The sequence below is a fragment of the Bos indicus genome, chromosome 2 (genome assembly GCF_029378745.1).
Source record: "Bos indicus isolate NIAB-ARS_2022 breed Sahiwal x Tharparkar chromosome 2, NIAB-ARS_B.indTharparkar_mat_pri_1.0, whole genome shotgun sequence".
Classification (NCBI taxonomy): Eukaryota; Metazoa; Chordata; class Mammalia; order Artiodactyla; family Bovidae; genus Bos; species Bos indicus.
In genome coordinates, this window is record NC_091761.1 from 26,954,754 (window position 1) to 26,970,978 (window position 16,225).

General features: G+C 41.3%; 1 protein-coding gene across 2 annotated transcripts in view; it reads left to right on the forward strand.

Moving 5' to 3' along the window:
• Positions 1-16,225, forward strand: part of LRP2 (LDL receptor related protein 2) — a 176,816-nt gene that overhangs the window by 134,506 nt on the left and 26,085 nt on the right. For both annotated transcript variants that reach the window (XM_070803716.1, XM_070803712.1), the window contains exons 51-62: positions 2,056-2,208; positions 2,706-2,876; positions 4,352-4,578; positions 5,880-6,057; positions 7,086-7,282; positions 7,953-8,198; positions 9,029-9,157; positions 10,058-10,177; positions 10,751-10,867; positions 11,454-11,570; positions 12,418-12,555; positions 14,938-15,060. In XM_070803716.1, coding sequence (XP_070659817.1) covers positions 2,056-2,208; positions 2,706-2,876; positions 4,352-4,578; positions 5,880-6,057; positions 7,086-7,282; positions 7,953-8,198; positions 9,029-9,157; positions 10,058-10,177; positions 10,751-10,867; positions 11,454-11,570; positions 12,418-12,555; positions 14,938-15,060 — 1,916 coding nt within the window. The remainder of the gene's footprint in view (positions 1-2,055; positions 2,209-2,705; positions 2,877-4,351; positions 4,579-5,879; positions 6,058-7,085; positions 7,283-7,952; positions 8,199-9,028; positions 9,158-10,057; positions 10,178-10,750; positions 10,868-11,453; positions 11,571-12,417; positions 12,556-14,937; positions 15,061-16,225) is intronic.

The window sequence follows — 16,225 nt, forward strand, 5'->3', positions numbered from 1 at the left end:
GATGCTTCCACATCTTTTCTGTTTGATCGTCTTAAGAGTAAAGATGGGGGATGGAGAATTGGCTTCCTACTTCTAGTTGAATAATAGCCTGCCTGCTCCAAAACTGCCTGCAGAATAATCAATAAAATATTGATGTGAATACAAATATTTTATATATAATGACTCTGTGGGGTGTCAAAAAGCATAGCAACTAATGATTTGCAGGAACAGAACTAACCATTTATCTTGTCCTTTGATTCAATGAAGGGAAAGATGGATAATATTTTAACCTTGATATTGTCATTCAGCCCTCTCGCCCCAAAACTGGTAGGATGGTATTTTCCCCTGGACTTTAGCTGCTTTCCTCTTGTCCTAGGCATGTTCTTGACCAGGGGAAAGAATTAGATACATGTGTGGTAGTCAGGAAGATGGAGAGAAAAAGTCTAGGGTGATTGTAGGATAAAATACCTTACGAATGAAGCATTTCCTCAGATGTTCAAGAGAGATTCCAACCAGATTAAACATTCCTTAAAACACAAGGCAGAATAGAACCTAGTCACTTTTAGGCTTAGAGGGGAAGTTCTAAGATACAATTACTTGGAAATTTGAAATAATCTTCCCAGTATCAATAAAGATGTCCACACTAAACTCAAAGATGTTTGGTTCCCAAAGCCCTTAAACTTGATATACTAGTTTTTCAAAGCACAGTGCAAAATTTCACAGTGGAAAATTGGACTGGCTCTCAGTCCTCTTAATTTTTCCCTATATGGGGATGGAGTGTCTTCTCCATATTCTGTTCACACGTCAGTGTTTTGATTGTTGAATAAAGAGGAATTAGTGAGTTGGCAGTAAGCTCCACAGAGTAGAGTGCCCTATGGTATAGCCAGTCTTGAATTAATTCCTGCTCTAGCTCTTACTACCCTCTGGGTCTCAGCAGCCTTATCAAGAAAACAAGAGTAACAGTAGAACTTACTCCGGCAGTTGTTGTGATCTTAGCCCTTAGCCCAGGGCCTGGCACTGAATATGAGCCTGTTCAGTCACTAAGTTGTATCCTACTCTTTGCAACCCTATAGACTATAGCCCACCAGTCTCCTCTGTCTTGGGATTTTCCCAGTAAGTATACTGGATTGAGTTTTCATTTCCTCCTCCAGTGGATCTTCCAGACCCAGGGATCAAACCCAAGTCTCCTTTGTCTCCTGCATTGGCAGGAAGAGTCTTTACCACTGAGCCCCCTGAGAAACCTGGCATTGAATAGATAGCTACTATTATTGTTGCTATTATTGCCCTCTACAGTGATAGAATCCAAAATTGTGGCCATCTCGGTCATCAGTACTCACCCAAGTGAGCAAGGCTTGTACATTTTGGGGTACTCCTTTCCTCATCCACAAGCCTAAGAAGGTACTACTGTCCTGACAGTTACTCTGACACCTAGTACGATTGGATCATGTTTACCTCTAGCAAGGAGACATTGGAGGTTTTGGAAGGGAAATCATTTCAGTGGAAATTGACTATCAGACATTCTAGGAGTATTGAACTTTGGAAGGTTATGGATACTTTAAGACTGGTGATTTGATTAAATGAAATTTGGCTCAGGTTAAGAAAGTTATTTTGCCAGCCTAGTGGGACAAGGCCAGGGAGGCGGTAAATTTTTCTTTAGCTTAAGGATGCTAGCATTCAGAGTTCCCTTTTGCAGTCTCAAGGCTGCACTTGAGACAAGTTTCCTTGACTCCACATGTAAACTGTAATTCATGATACTTATTGATTGCTCTCATTTCTGCTTCCTTGCTCCTGTGAAGCCTGGATCATTACCTGGAAAGATGCCTTTTGCTGTATGAAGCAAGTAAAGCCAAAATCCTTCTGTGGCCCCACAATTCCCTACTGTAAGCTGACATCACCTTGCAATAGGAAAACAAGCACACATTATTGCATCTTTTTTTGCTTCATTGCAGGAAGGTCAACTGTTTTCCTCTTGTCGTTGTTTGCCTGGGGGAAAAGTGCTTGGATGGGAAAGTGTGTGGCTAAATGTACGTTGTTTTACAAGTAAAATGGCTCTAACTCCTGCTTCTCCATCTGCAGAAAGCTCTATTGGGTGGATTCCTACCTGAATTGCCTTTCTGTCTCTGACCTCAATGGTCGATACCGCCGCAAGTTGGCTGAGCACTGTGTGGATGCCAACAACACCTTCTGCTTTGAGAATCCTAGAGGACTTGCACTTCACCCTCGATATGGGTATTGTCTTCCTGTAATCTCAGGCTCTTCTTTTACGCCCTTCTTCCACCTCTGTTACCAAAAAGGCTGTTCACGTAGTGATCTCAAGGCCAGTATCTTGCTGGAATTTGTCTTCTGCTTTTTCTACCTGGTAAATGGCTTAATGGCTAGAAGCATGACTTGTTCAAATAATATTCATATGCTATTTTCTTTGCCATGACACATCACTTCACTTATAAAGTTACATATTTTGGCTGCATGCAAGTAAATCATGGTTAAGAAAACAACAACTCACTTTATTGGACTTTCCATGTCAAGCCTACTGAAATCTCTAGTTTATCATGTTCATTCCTGAGAATTTCCTACACATTATCCCCTTTTAGATTCTGTTAGTTCTCTTTCCTTTATGAAATGCTCTGTAGGATGTAAATTCTGTTTCTCTAATTGGAGAAAGCTTGTGTCTTTGCCACTGAGTTCCTCTGGCTTCAGGGACTGACATGTTGTGTTTGCTCCAACAGGCACGTCTACTGGGCAGACTGGGGTGACCGAGCATACATTGGGAGAGTAGGCATGGATGGAACCCTTAAGTCTCTGATTATCTCTACCAAGATCATGTGGCCCAATGGCCTCACCATTGATTACACCAATGATCTACTCTACTGGGCAGATGCCCACCTGGGTTACATTGAGTACGTACATAGAAAAGAATAAAGCAAACCACATAACTCTTCATTCCAAACAGCAGGGTTTGTGTTGCCAGTGTATTATTCCTGCTGCTGCTGCTGCTACTAAGTCGCTTCAGTCGTGTCCGACTCTGTGCGACCCCATAGACGGCAGCCCACCAGGCTCCCCCATCCCTGGGATTCTCCAGGCAAGAACACTGGAGTGGGTTGCCATTTCCTTCTCCAATGCATGAAAGTGAAAAGTGAAAGTGAAGTCGTTCAGTCGTGTCCAACTCTTAGTGACCCCATGGACTAGGCAGCTTCTAATTGGCCTGTTTGATGAACGTTCACTCTGAGGTCGTTTCTAACTAAAGTGCCTACAGGCAGTTCGCCGAGCTCTGAGGCATGGTACAAGAGAAAGAGTGTGAACTTTGAAGCCATCCAGATCACAGTTTTGTCTTGGTGCTTTTACTTCTTATACTCCTAAAAAAGCAGCTAGTAATCTCTCCCCTATGGTAGTCAGCCTAGTGCTCAATTCATCTTAATTTCCTTATCCCTTTACTCTGCCCTTCCCTTGCAAATATATGATAAACAGACTTGGAAACATTATACTGTTCAATGAAGAGTACTCCTTGTAAAAAAAGGTAATGCAAATTTTTGGCCAAGCAATATGTGTTTATTTCAGAGACATTGCTAATTATGGTGTAGTTAGATGATGGTGATGTCTTCTGGGTATTTATGAATTCGTACCCAGATACACAGCCTATTGCATGCAAAAAACAAGATCTTAAAAAATTGTGGCATTCTGTTAAATTTATCTTGAAAAAAATTTCACTTGAGAAAAAATACTCATAAAAGTATCTGAGCTCTCTATGTAGAGATCATGTAAGAACTGAAAGAGAAGAGATCAAGACCGCTTTCTGGTTTATGAATTTTTTAAAAATAAATGGATAATGACTATATTCTGGTCATTTGTCTGCAGTCTTAGCAACAGAGATCCAGAAGATTGACCTCTGGTTTTCCTATGCCTTCTTTAAGTTTTCATAAGATATTTTGGAAAAATTTCTGACATCCCATGGCTAATGTTATCAACTTTTTTAGTTGCTAGATCATTCCACCTCTTGTGGGAGTTTTAGGGTCTGCGCCCAGATTTTTAAATATAAAAGTAACAATGAAGTGAAAGTCACTCAGTCATGTCCGACTCTTTGTGACCCCATGGACTAAACAGTCCATGGAATTCTCCAGGCCAGAATACTGGAGTGGGTTGACATTCCCTTCTCCAGGGGATCTTCCCAATTCAGGGATCGAACTCAGGTCTCCCACATTGCAGGTGGATTCTTTACCATCTGAGCCACCAGGGAAGCCCCAAAGTAACAATATTCTGACATAATTTCCTAGCCAAATTCCATGATATTCATTGATTTGTTAGCTCCTCTATCCTTAAAGGCATTAGAGGAGAGGCATGGTCTTCATTGAGTCACTCTTTCTTCCTTTGATCCTAGGTTCTCTGATTTGGAGGGCCGCCATCGGCACACAGTATACGAAACTGGCACACTGTCTCACCCCTTTGCTATTACCATTTTTGAAGACACCATTTATTGGACAGATTGGAATACAAAGACAGTTGAGAAGGGAAACAAATACAATGGGTCAGATAGAGTGGCGCTGTTGAATGTAACACACAGGCCATATGACATCCGTGTCTATCATCCTTATAGGCAGCCAATTGGTGAGTAGTTGATTCAGAAGTTTTTGCACAGTTACTCAGAAGTTTTTGCACAGTTACCTTAGGGTCTTATACACATTACTCTTGTTTTTTTTTTATTTTTTTAATCATTAATATCATAATTTATACTGGAAATGGTGTTACTTGTTAATGTTTTCTATGAAACAAATGTTGAGAGTTGAGGGGATAGAAATTAAAGGTATAGAGTTTATTTCCCTGTTTCTGGAAAAGGCTGCTGATGATTCTTTTTCATAGTATCTGCTATATTCTTAAAGATCTTGGGTTTTGTTTTTTTTTTTTTTAATAAAAATCAATAGTTATTATATGTTGCCTTGACATTTCAGTCCTACTTAAGAAAGCACCTTTGAAAAATACTTTCCTGTATAACCACAATAAATTATAATACCTAAGAGACGTATTATAATCACATGGATGTATTTATAAGAATCATTTCTTTACTAAGATCAATCTACTGAAATGATTAAAAGAAATGCTTAAAGGAAAGTTATAGTAACCATAAAATATAATTTATTAAATGGCTATTTGCATTTGATATCTAGCCAAGTTCTGGAATATTCTTTGGGGATAGAGTGCATTTTGTGGGCCTGCTAGGTCATGTTGTCTTAATAAACTTGGAAGTTAGGAAACATATCATAAACATATTTTATCATAAACATATGATAAACTTGGAAGTTAGGATATATGAGAACTGGCAAACTATTTTTTTCTGGAAGATAATATTCTTCATATTATTTAGCAGAAGTTCAAATTCATCTTTACCTCTGAGTGGCAGCCCAGAAAATTAGTATAGATGTTGCTCAGTTTATCTGTCAACTTGATTCTGGGCCAAGTTGCCTGTTGCCTTCTGTTGCCTGTATCCTTAGGAGGAGAGAATATAGCATCTGTTGGAAAGTAAAACTTTAACTTACGTTCTGGGTGCATGGAGGTAAGCCAAACCTCCCACTTGCTCTCCAAGAACGTTCTTTTTTAATGGAATGTGGGATCTAGTTCCTTAAACAAGAATCAAACCTGTGCCCCCTGCACTGGGAGTGTGGAGTCTTAACCACTGGACCACCAGGGAACTTTTCTAGCAGTAAGTAAGCCTCACTTCTGCACATAAATCAGTATTAGCAACAGGGTTGCTAACACAGCTCTACCATATGTCTTCTTTATGAACTTTTTGAAAAAGCATGTATCTAGGGTAATGATTTTTTTACTAAGAGGTGATGAGTTTTATGTGGCAGGTAATCAGTCCGTCCCTGCTTTAAGTGAATGAACATATGTTTTCTCCCTTCTTTCACTAGTGCCTAATCCCTGTGGTACGAACAACGGTGGCTGTTCTCATCTCTGCCTCATCAAAGAAGGAGGTGTTGGATTCACTTGCGAGTGTCCAGATAACTTCTACACCGTCCAGCGTGGTCCCAACACCCAGTGCCTGCCCATGTGCTCCAGCACCCAATTCCTGTGTGCCGACAGCGAAATGTAAGGCTCGCTCCTGCCTCTCTCCGCTGCTTCTCCAGCCTTTGGACACACATTGAACTTCAAGGCCCCTGGGGATAAGAGTTTTCTAGTGAACCAGATTTTGGCTAATTAACATGGCTCATTTGGGATGCACCAAGACTCTCTCCAACTGTCCAACTTCAGTCTGAAGTCTCCAACTTCAGATAATTTCTTCCATGAAAGGAGGCATTTGGGGAACCAAATAATTACACCCAGGCATGCAAATTTTCATATCTGTAACAAGGAAGCAAAATTCTAATGAATTGCCCAAAGTCTCAGGGTCAAGAATGTACATAAATGTACACTGAGAAACAGCCCTTAGGAATGATAGAAATTCCCCATCTTTTTCAAACACGTGCTGGCCTATCTCCTCAGTTAACTATGCCAGAGGATCGAGGGTCACACAAATCTATTTTTGATCATTTGTATTTGTTATGAAACACAGTCATAGATTATTTCCCTCACAGTGGGTACAGCCCTTGATGACTAGGGGTTCAGAGTCAGAGAGTGAGATTAAGAGGAGGTGTTATGCAAACCATAGCATCTAAGATTCAGTGGCAGATTATTTTGATGATTGAGTAAAGAATCTTAGATTAAGAATCTAGCATACCCCATCACGACATAGACTCTCAACAAATGGGAGTGCCTCCAGCTTCCCAGCCCATAGCCTGATGTCATCTCTCCCTCTGACTGATAGTTCTAACCATCCATCTGTTACCCAGAATGCACACTTCACTGTTGGCTGTGGCAGGAATTTGGTCATCATGCTCAAAGCACTTTTTGAGCATATGGTGGGTCTTAACACACCTGTTCTTTCTAACCTAGTTATGTTTTCTCTGAAGATTATGCCACAGTAACCACGGTTGAACTGATCCTCTTCTTGGGCCGTGATAAAACGCTTGCATATCATTGCTTGAAATTCAGCTTTGCCTTCTTCTCTCCGAATGGTCATTGCCTGCTCCTCTCACTGCCTGTTGCTTTGCTAAGAGAAGGCTGTTTCCTTTGTGCAGGTGTATTCCTATCTGGTGGAAATGTGACGGGCGGAGAGACTGCTTGGATGGTTCCGATGAACCTATCACTTGCCCACAGCGCTTCTGCGCATTAGGAATGTTCCAGTGCAATGATGGCAACTGCACCAACTCACACTCCCTATGTAATTTGCGTCAGGATTGCCCTGATGGGTCGGATGAAGACCCTGTGCTTTGTGGTGAGTGGAATCACTTTCCACGTTCTTTGCCCGCTTCTGTAGTTGATCGTGTACAATCAGGTTCTGTGGGGGTTTTCTGAATATCAAATCAAAATCTGGTCCAAAATCCTGGGGGAGGAAAAAGACAACTCAGAGTCCATCCCACATTATAAGTTGTCTATATTGGTGGTTCTTTGCTGTGTACTGTGTATAGAGTCTTCTTTAAGAGCTAATATTGAGGGTGAAATCAGGGATTCTCACATTTTAAACAGGGACTCTCAGTTGTGATATTTATTTATGTCTCCAGTTTTAAAAAGCACCCTCTCAAAAAAAAAAACTCCACTAAAACCCAAAAAATAACCAAAAGTAGCACATCAACAATACCAACAAACACACAGTTTGAAAACCATTGTCCATTAGGGCAACAGGTACCGGAGAAAGTGAATTTAGTAGGCTGTCAATCCTCATCCTCTAATGTTACATTCAAGAAAAAGATCTTTAAGAATGTAGGGGACAGTAATAGTCAAAGGACTATCTGCCCGTGTAGCGTTACTGGTTAATAATAAGTGCATTAGGCCATAAGTCCTCTAAAAGGAAAGTATAGTGGAGTTCTACAGGATCCATTAGTGTAAATTAGGGGCTTCTGTTCCTGAACGCTTGCAAACTGATAACCAAATGCCACCGCTTGCAGAGCATCACCAGTGTGAGCCCTACGAATGGCAGTGCGCCAACAAACGTTGCATTCCGGAGTCCTGGCAGTGTGACATGCAGAACGACTGTGACGATAACTCGGACGAAGACAGCTCGCACTGTGCCAGCAGGACCTGCCGGCCTGGCTACTTCAAGTGCGCCAACGGCCACTGCATCCCTCAGATATGGAAGTGTGACGTGGACAACGACTGCGGAGACTACTCAGACGAGCCCTTGCAGGAATGCTGTGAGTTCCGTGTGCCCGTCCGGCCTGAGAACAGCTCTGTGTGGCTGGAGAGAGAGTGCATAGGCCCTGCTGCGGCCCTATGGCATGCACCCTCTTCGCTCTCCCCAGGAATGCAGAGGAGAGCTGCATGCTCAGCCTGCAGCTTGAACCACATGCCTGGGTCTCAAATGGCGGATTCCTGGTCTCTGCCCACGGGATGTCTAACTACAGAATATGATAAAAGAACTTACATTTTTATCTTGCACCTTCTGTTTTGAGCCTCAGAGAAAGCTGGTGAGAGACAGCGAAGGTGAATGAGGGACCTGAACCTCATGTGATTTTTTTTAACTTCAAACCCAGTAAAAAAATGTACCAGGGTACATTTTCCCCCATCCCACCCCATTCCCCCCTCAACAGTCTGACCACAACATAAATGAGTTGTAATGATGTGTTGAGAAAACCTAAGGTCTCTGCCTTTCTACTCTGAGTGAACAAATCACACCTAAAGGAGACACAGGCTTCCCAGGTGACTCAGTGCTGAAGAATCCATCTGCCAATGCAAGAGATGTGGGTTCGATCCCTGGGTTGGGAAGATCCCCTGGAGTAGGAACTGGCAACCCACTCCAGTATTCTTGCCTGGAAAATTCCATGGACAGAGAAGCCTGGTGGGCTACAGTCCATGGGGCTGCGGAGAGTCAGTCACACGACTGAGCGACTAAGCACAAATGAGACACCGTTGCCAAAAAGACAGAGTCTGGTTGGTTGATAACATGGTCACTGTGGAAGGTGTCTGTGGTTTCCTGGCAGGACAACGACTTCCGTTCTTACTTTGCTCCGTCCTGTCTTTTCAGTGGGCCCCTCCTATCGCTGTGATAACTATACGGAATTCAGCTGTAAAACAAACTACCGCTGCATCCCGAAGTGGGCCGTGTGCAATGGCGTCGACGACTGCAGGGACAACAGTGACGAGCAGGACTGTGGTAGGCGGCGCGGCGTGGGGGGGAGGGGCGAGAGCTTACCAGCAGCTGGGCTGGATTGCCCACGTCATCCTTCCTTCCTTTACCTCTAATAACGTTTGCATTTTACAGTGATTTTAAAGGGATCCCGGCATTTTACAGGGGTACTGGGAGGTTCATTTATATCATCTTAAATGAAATCTTTCTCCAAATGTGAAGATATTAGGAATTTGTGTAATTTCTCACAAATGGGAAAGTCTTATTTACATTTGACAAGTTTGTCTTGTCTTACAGACTGATTGAAATGGATGGGAGGGAGGAGGTAGAGAAAACATTTGATATGTATCTCTAAAAATGATATTTCAAAATCAAAATATTTCTTATTTGGAGGTTTTGGTATTTTGAATGTCTCTCTGACCTTCCACGTCTTTTGTGTTTGGCAATATAGAAAGAATCTATGGACAAAAGGCCAAATGAATTAATGGAATTTTCCAAGATTAGGCATATTCTCTAGCTGAAAAACAGTGCGTGTTGTGTTTAGTTGGAAGAGAGGTAGGAAAGATAATGAGTTATTTTAATAACACTGAATCTAATCACCTAGAGACAATGCAATGGACATGTTTTGTTTGCTGGCAGCATCATTTAATTTTCCTTTTCAGGCCTTTGTTGCAAATTACAAGCCAGGGACCAAATCATTTTTTGAACTGTTTTCTACAAAAGAGAATGGATTTAGTTTCAAATAGTAGGATAGGCTCAGTCTATCCTAAAGAGGAGTATTGACAGTGAATGTGGCTGGCATTCCTCTTTCTGGGAGTTTCGAGACTAGGGTAGCATAAGCCTGAGACCGTCTCACGAGAGCCAGTACTACTTTGGCATTCCTTGACCATGGGCTTCTGAAGTATTTGCAATGACTGTGATTTGCAGAGTCAATGACATGCAAACCTTCTGGGGAATTTCGGTGTACAAATCACCGCTGCATCCCTCTTCGCTGGAGATGTGATGGGCAAAATGACTGTGGAGACCGCTCTGATGAGGAAAACTGTGGTGAGTGTTCGGGGTCCTTCTTTCCCATGTGCCATTGGAGTGGGAATGTCTGCTCTTTGTAACTCAACTGTCAATGCCATTCATCCTCAAAGGGTAGGATGATGGCTGTCTGATCTCTTGCTTTCTGACTGGTACATTTCTACTTTTCATCTTCTTAGCAGATTGTAATCACGCTCTAGGAAAAGAATATTTACCCAAGTATATCTTTTGTCTGTTAATTTATTTACACTCAACAACATCTTTTTTTTTTTCCAAAAAGAACTTGAGGTGACTTACATCATTGCCTTATGATATGTATCAATTTCAGATTAACTAACATGAAATATACTCTAACTTTAGTCTCCTTTTGGAAATGAGAAAGTATGGGCTGTGGAAAGAATCAGGGTGCTGGTTTCACCTGCAATTATAACTGACTAAAAACAGACTTACAATTGAAGTGAAAAGTCTATTTTTGCAGGTTGGATAGTCTGGGACTTGGGGCACAGGAGGGGGTTGGGCACAGAGGGCACTTGGGCCAGCCCACTGTGTATGAGTCCTGGTGCCCTCTAATGGCCATGTGGCTTTCCTTTTCAGCCCCCCGGAAATGCACAGAGAGCGAGTTTCGATGTGATGATCAGAGCTGTATTCCTTCTCGATGGGTCTGTGACCAAACCAATGACTGTGGGGACAACTCAGATGAGCGGGACTGCGGTAACTGTTACAGCAATTTGAGGGGCTTCCCATACAGTCTCGTACTAGGATCAGCACATTGGAGGGGAGTAGGGAATTCGGTATTCTTTCTTGGGAAATCCCATGGATAGAGGAGCCTGGCGAGCTGCAGACCATAGGGTCACAAAGAGTTGGACATGCCTTAGCCATGAAACAACAACAACAGGGACTTCCAATGTGTATTTGTAAGGTTTTATAGAGTAAGATGACTTTTGTGTATTTTCGGTAATATAGAAACCTTAGCATTACAGTACCTTCTTCTCTGTACTTTCTAAGCTGTATGATTACCTTAGGGCATTCTAGATCAATAATAGGGGAAAATCACAAGAGAGTTTTAAAAATCTCATTTTAACTAGAGGAGAGATTGGTACTTCCATCTCCGTATCTTCAATGGGGAAGGTGTAACTTTTGAGAGTTTATTCACTCACTAACCACAAGTTGTGGGTTTGTTGTGAGCCAGTCACTGGGTATGGATAGGAATGCGATGGAATACTTACTACCCTCCACAGAGCTAAAACTTGTCTGAGAATACCAAGGCACCTTGGAAATAACATTCTTTCCTTTTCAGAGATGATGACCTGCCGTCCTGGATATTTTCAGTGTGATAGCGGGCACTGTATTTCTGAACATATGAAGTGCAATGGGGTGGCTGACTGTCGCGACGCCTCTGATGAAGCCAATTGTCGTAAGTTTCTAGACAATTCGTATGGTTATGGCTGTTTAGACCCATTAGCCACCACTTCTTAGATTGAAAGGTCATAGATATTTTCTATTCAGCATTCATTGATAATTATCAATTTACATGGGGCTTGAGTCATCATGTCTATATATTTCACAGTAGTCATTCAAGTATATTTCACAAATAATATTTCAAATATTATATATAGATAGAGAATATGTTATGTCTGTGCTAATGAAAGTATTTATATATTATCAACTACTCTACAAATCATTAATCACATAAAAATTTGGCAGGAAAAGAATATTCAAGCAATGAATAAATGGGTATTCAACCATATTGAAGGTCCAGCATTAAGCATTTTCTGAATTGTAATAAAGGCATATAAAACCATTTAAAAGTATAAAGCCTATATGATCATTTGTATTTTAGTCTTTTTGAACCACTGAATAAATATTAACTATTGATGCTTATCTATGATGGATTTTGTTGATCATGTGGTTGCCGCATCTTAAAACCTTGGTTTCCTAGAGACTTTAAATATATGATAGGAAAAGCCAGTGCTGGCACTGCTGAAAAGTTTCACTTACCTGAAAAAGAAAAAACCCAATGCTGTCCATAGAATGACTCGTGTCATTAAATACTGGGCTTAGTCAATTACCCTTAAGAAACATTCCATCAGAATTTCAGACGGTTTAAGGCTGCAGTACTTGTGGTTGAATCAGAAAAGAGCAGGCTATAATGGAACACTTTCTATTAGGAGAATTCTTTCTATAAAAGGAGAAATAGCCAGCTAGCTTTCCAAAAAGTATCTATTTCTAATCATTTGAATATGTCTCCTCCCCACCGACAGCCACCCGCTTTCCCAATGGTGCATACTGCCCAGCTACTATGTTTGAATGTAAAAATCACGTTTGTATCCATTCATCATGGAAATGTGATGGTGATAATGACTGTGGCGATGGTTCCGATGAAGAACTCCATCTGTGCTGTGAGTGAGAGACTGAGGGGTGGTGTTGTCAATGTTTCTTATGTGGAGCATAAGTGGGAGGGCATTTGTACAATTTTTGTGTGTTGGACACATGATCTGATTAGTGCACTTTCCTTGGCCTTCCTGCTTAGTTCTCTACTTGAGACATGAGAAAGTTGGGCAGACATCCATAGTTTTAAACATTTTTGTGGCCTTTGAAAACAGTGGCCTCAAAAGAAATTGTTGGAAAACCAATATGCATAAATAAAGGCAGGTCTGTTGTGGTCGAAGTCTGAGTTAGGGTGGAGTGTATATCTCTCCTGCTCCACCCCACTTTCAGTGCCCCTCAGAGTACTTCTGCCAAGCCTCTGGAGCTTCACAAAGCACCTTTAGGAAATATTAAAACCACTTAATCTTTAAACTCACTTCATTTACATCATAATTCAAGCCCATCTAATTCCTTTCTGTTGTATGATGCATATTTGTTTTTTAAACCAGTCAATCTCAATGTGGGTACCCATCCGAATCCCTTGGGAAAAGGTGCTTTAGAAGCACATGCTCTGGTCCCACCTCAGGCTTAGACCTATCAAAGGTCCAAGGACATTTTGGGTCTGGGCAAAAATATATTGAAAAAGCTCCTTAGGTTTTAATTTGGTCTCTTGGTTGAGAACTACTGCATTTTAGCAAAATGAATGAACATAAGTTTGTTTTGATCATTTTGCTCCATGCCTTGAGTCATTGGAGATCTCAGGTGTTATCTTTGTTACTAAGAGAGTCAGTATCACCTGGCGACCTGTTAGAAAAACAGATTCATTGCTGGCAGTGGAGGCCAGCAATCTCTGCATTAGTAAGCTGCCCACCCGCCTCCCCAACCCCTCCCTCACCAACCATGTGATTCAGATGCAAGCCAAGGTTAAGAAGGTCATGTAAGTAGAAGCCCTCCATTCCTCTTGAATCTCTTAATTCTTAGTCTCATTTAGCTGTAATTCACTTCTGAGGTTCTCATCATCACCTCTTCCATTCAATTTCCTAGATTCCTCACTATTCATTTTAGCCCTCACTATTCATTTTTATGATTTGACTCTAGAAAATAATATATCAGAATATTCCTTCCATCAAGAGAATTTAATTATATTATATAATTAAAATATAAATTGCATTATATTTTCCCAGTGGCATCCCAATATTTCCCTTGCCACATCTTTTCTTCTAAGGAATTAACAATAGTTTGTTTTGTTTTTCACTTGAAGAATCTTGAAAAAGAGCCTAAACATGTGTAACTGTCAAATAAATCCTGGAAAAGTTGTTTCCCACTATAAGATAAAGTGCCCATAGTTAGTAAGATTAAACTTTGGGGAGACAGAGACACAGCCACATGAAAATGATCCACACTGTTTTATAATGTTACATTTTCCTTTCACCACAAATAATCCTTGTGAAGTTCTATTAACAATACTTCCAAGAGCCAACTTTTGCAGCTGTTCTTTTTTTCCCCTCAACCTCATTAAAAATCTCTCCTCTTGCTTCCTGTGTGTGGTACCAAGGCAGAAGGAAAATCAAACAGCTCATGTCGTCCATGGGAAAGAGGAAGACACCTGTGTGTTGAGTTCTGAATTCCTGGTACATGTAGAGGACTGTGTCCCTGTTCTAACCAAGGGCCCTGGGTTTTACCTGTAGGTTCCTCACAGGGGCATGAGCATCAGCCAGAGATCTAACTCTGGGTAACAGAATGAGTACGTGTTTGCTTTGAGATGTCAACTTTGAAAGTAATAGGTGAGGAAATTGAGGAAGGAAATTCCATCATGGTGTAGAACTTTAATGAATGGACTTCATTTTCTGGATTGTAGTCAGAGGGACAAACAGTGAGCTCCTGGCTGTTAGGATGAGAGTTAGTGTATAGTCCTGCTGGTCTCTCCAACCTCCCGGCCACCGTTGTCCTCCTCACTCTAGCTCCAGCCACAGAGATCTTTTATTCAGGTCCAGAAGCTTGCCATCTTCCTCCTGACCCAGACTCTTCCCACGTGAAGCCCCTTCTGACTCCTCCTCCCCTAGATCTATATCAGATCTTCCCAGTAGCTGGTTTCATAGCATGTTTCCTTTGGGGCTGTTACCACAGTTTTAGTTGAATGGTTAATTTGTGAAGTTGGTTTCTTTGCTAGAATAAAAGTTCCATGAGGATAAGGACTGCGTCTTTCTTTTCCCCAGTTGAACCTGGTGCACAGAGCAGCACCAGGGTGTCAACAAGACACTCAAGATATGTTTGTCAATTGGTTAATCAAATAAGCCAATAAGGGGCGAATCAAGCAAGCCCAAGCCTGGTGTTGGCAACAGGAGTGTTTTTATATCCTGACCCTTATGTTCTATTCTTAATGTAAACTTTTGCTTTTTCATCTTGTGTTCTAGTAAATGTTGCCTGTGACTCACCATACCGTTTCCGGTGTGACAACAATCGCTGCATTTATCGTCATGAGGTGTGCAACCAGGAGGATGACTGTGGAGATGGAAGTGATGAGAAAAAGGAGCTCTGTAAGCAAAAGTCAAAAGGGAGAAGGGAAAAGAAAGGCCCCCAGTGTCTGCAGTCCGAAAAATGTACCTCAGGGATTTCAGTTTGTTCTATAGAGGCTTGAGCTGTGCGTATGACTGCAGATCTCCATGGACATTGTTTGCAAGACTCCCTAAACACACAGTACTCAGATGCAGCCCTTCCCCCATTCTTCCTATTTCATTTGAACCAGATGTTGGAAAGTTCCTTAAGGAAGTGAGAACAAACACTAAATAGTGGTTTGAGTCCCACTTGAAAAACTAAGGGTTTCTCTCTTTTCAAAAATGAGGTTTGGTCACTCTTCAGCCTAGAGCTTCTAACTGTTAATCTAGGGATGGGAACTTCTCAATGTCCCGCTGAAAAGCTCATGTTGAGTAAGGCTGCACTAGTGTTCACAGGGCTTATCTAATATCCTTCTTTAAAATGAAAATGCATTTCCCAGACGAGAAAAATGATAGATTATTTTAAGAGATAAATGGCTGCATTTAATATTTTAGGTATTGAGAAATCTGTGCTTTTCCATTTTGAGACCGTTTTCCATATATCCATTGAAGGAAAGAGCTGATTAATTTTCTGGGCAATTTAGTTTACCTAGAAAAAGTCAGTCAGGAAGGTTATTTATCCTGAGTCCAATTACTTTTTTTTCTAAAAGGATATTAGCTGGGGAAATTTGGATAAATGCTTTTCTATTCTCTATTCCTTACATTGATGTGGCCTTAGAATGCTTACTGCCAGTTGCCATCCTATGTCAGGCAGACTTTGATACCATCTCCATGTTCAAGTTTGAACCCTTCTTCTCCTTCCCCTTTTTGGGGCAGAGATGAGCCAATGGTTATAACATTGTTAATATGTTTGTTTGAAGCATAATACAAAAGGATGAAAACCTGGAAATAAAACCTTTTTTAAAAATTGGGGCAGGTTTACATCTTTTTGTCTTCTGTTTCCACTTCCTCTATTAATCATGCCATACATTTGTAGGATGTGATCAAATCCCATTGTGGAAAAAAGGGATAGGAAGCTAAAATTCTTCCCATGGAGGAGGATGTTAGAGGAATCACAGCCAGGCATCACAGTAGACAAACTGCAACATTTCAGTGGCTTACACCAGCAGAGGCCTAAAGTTTGATGAAGGTCAGGCAGCCCCCTTCA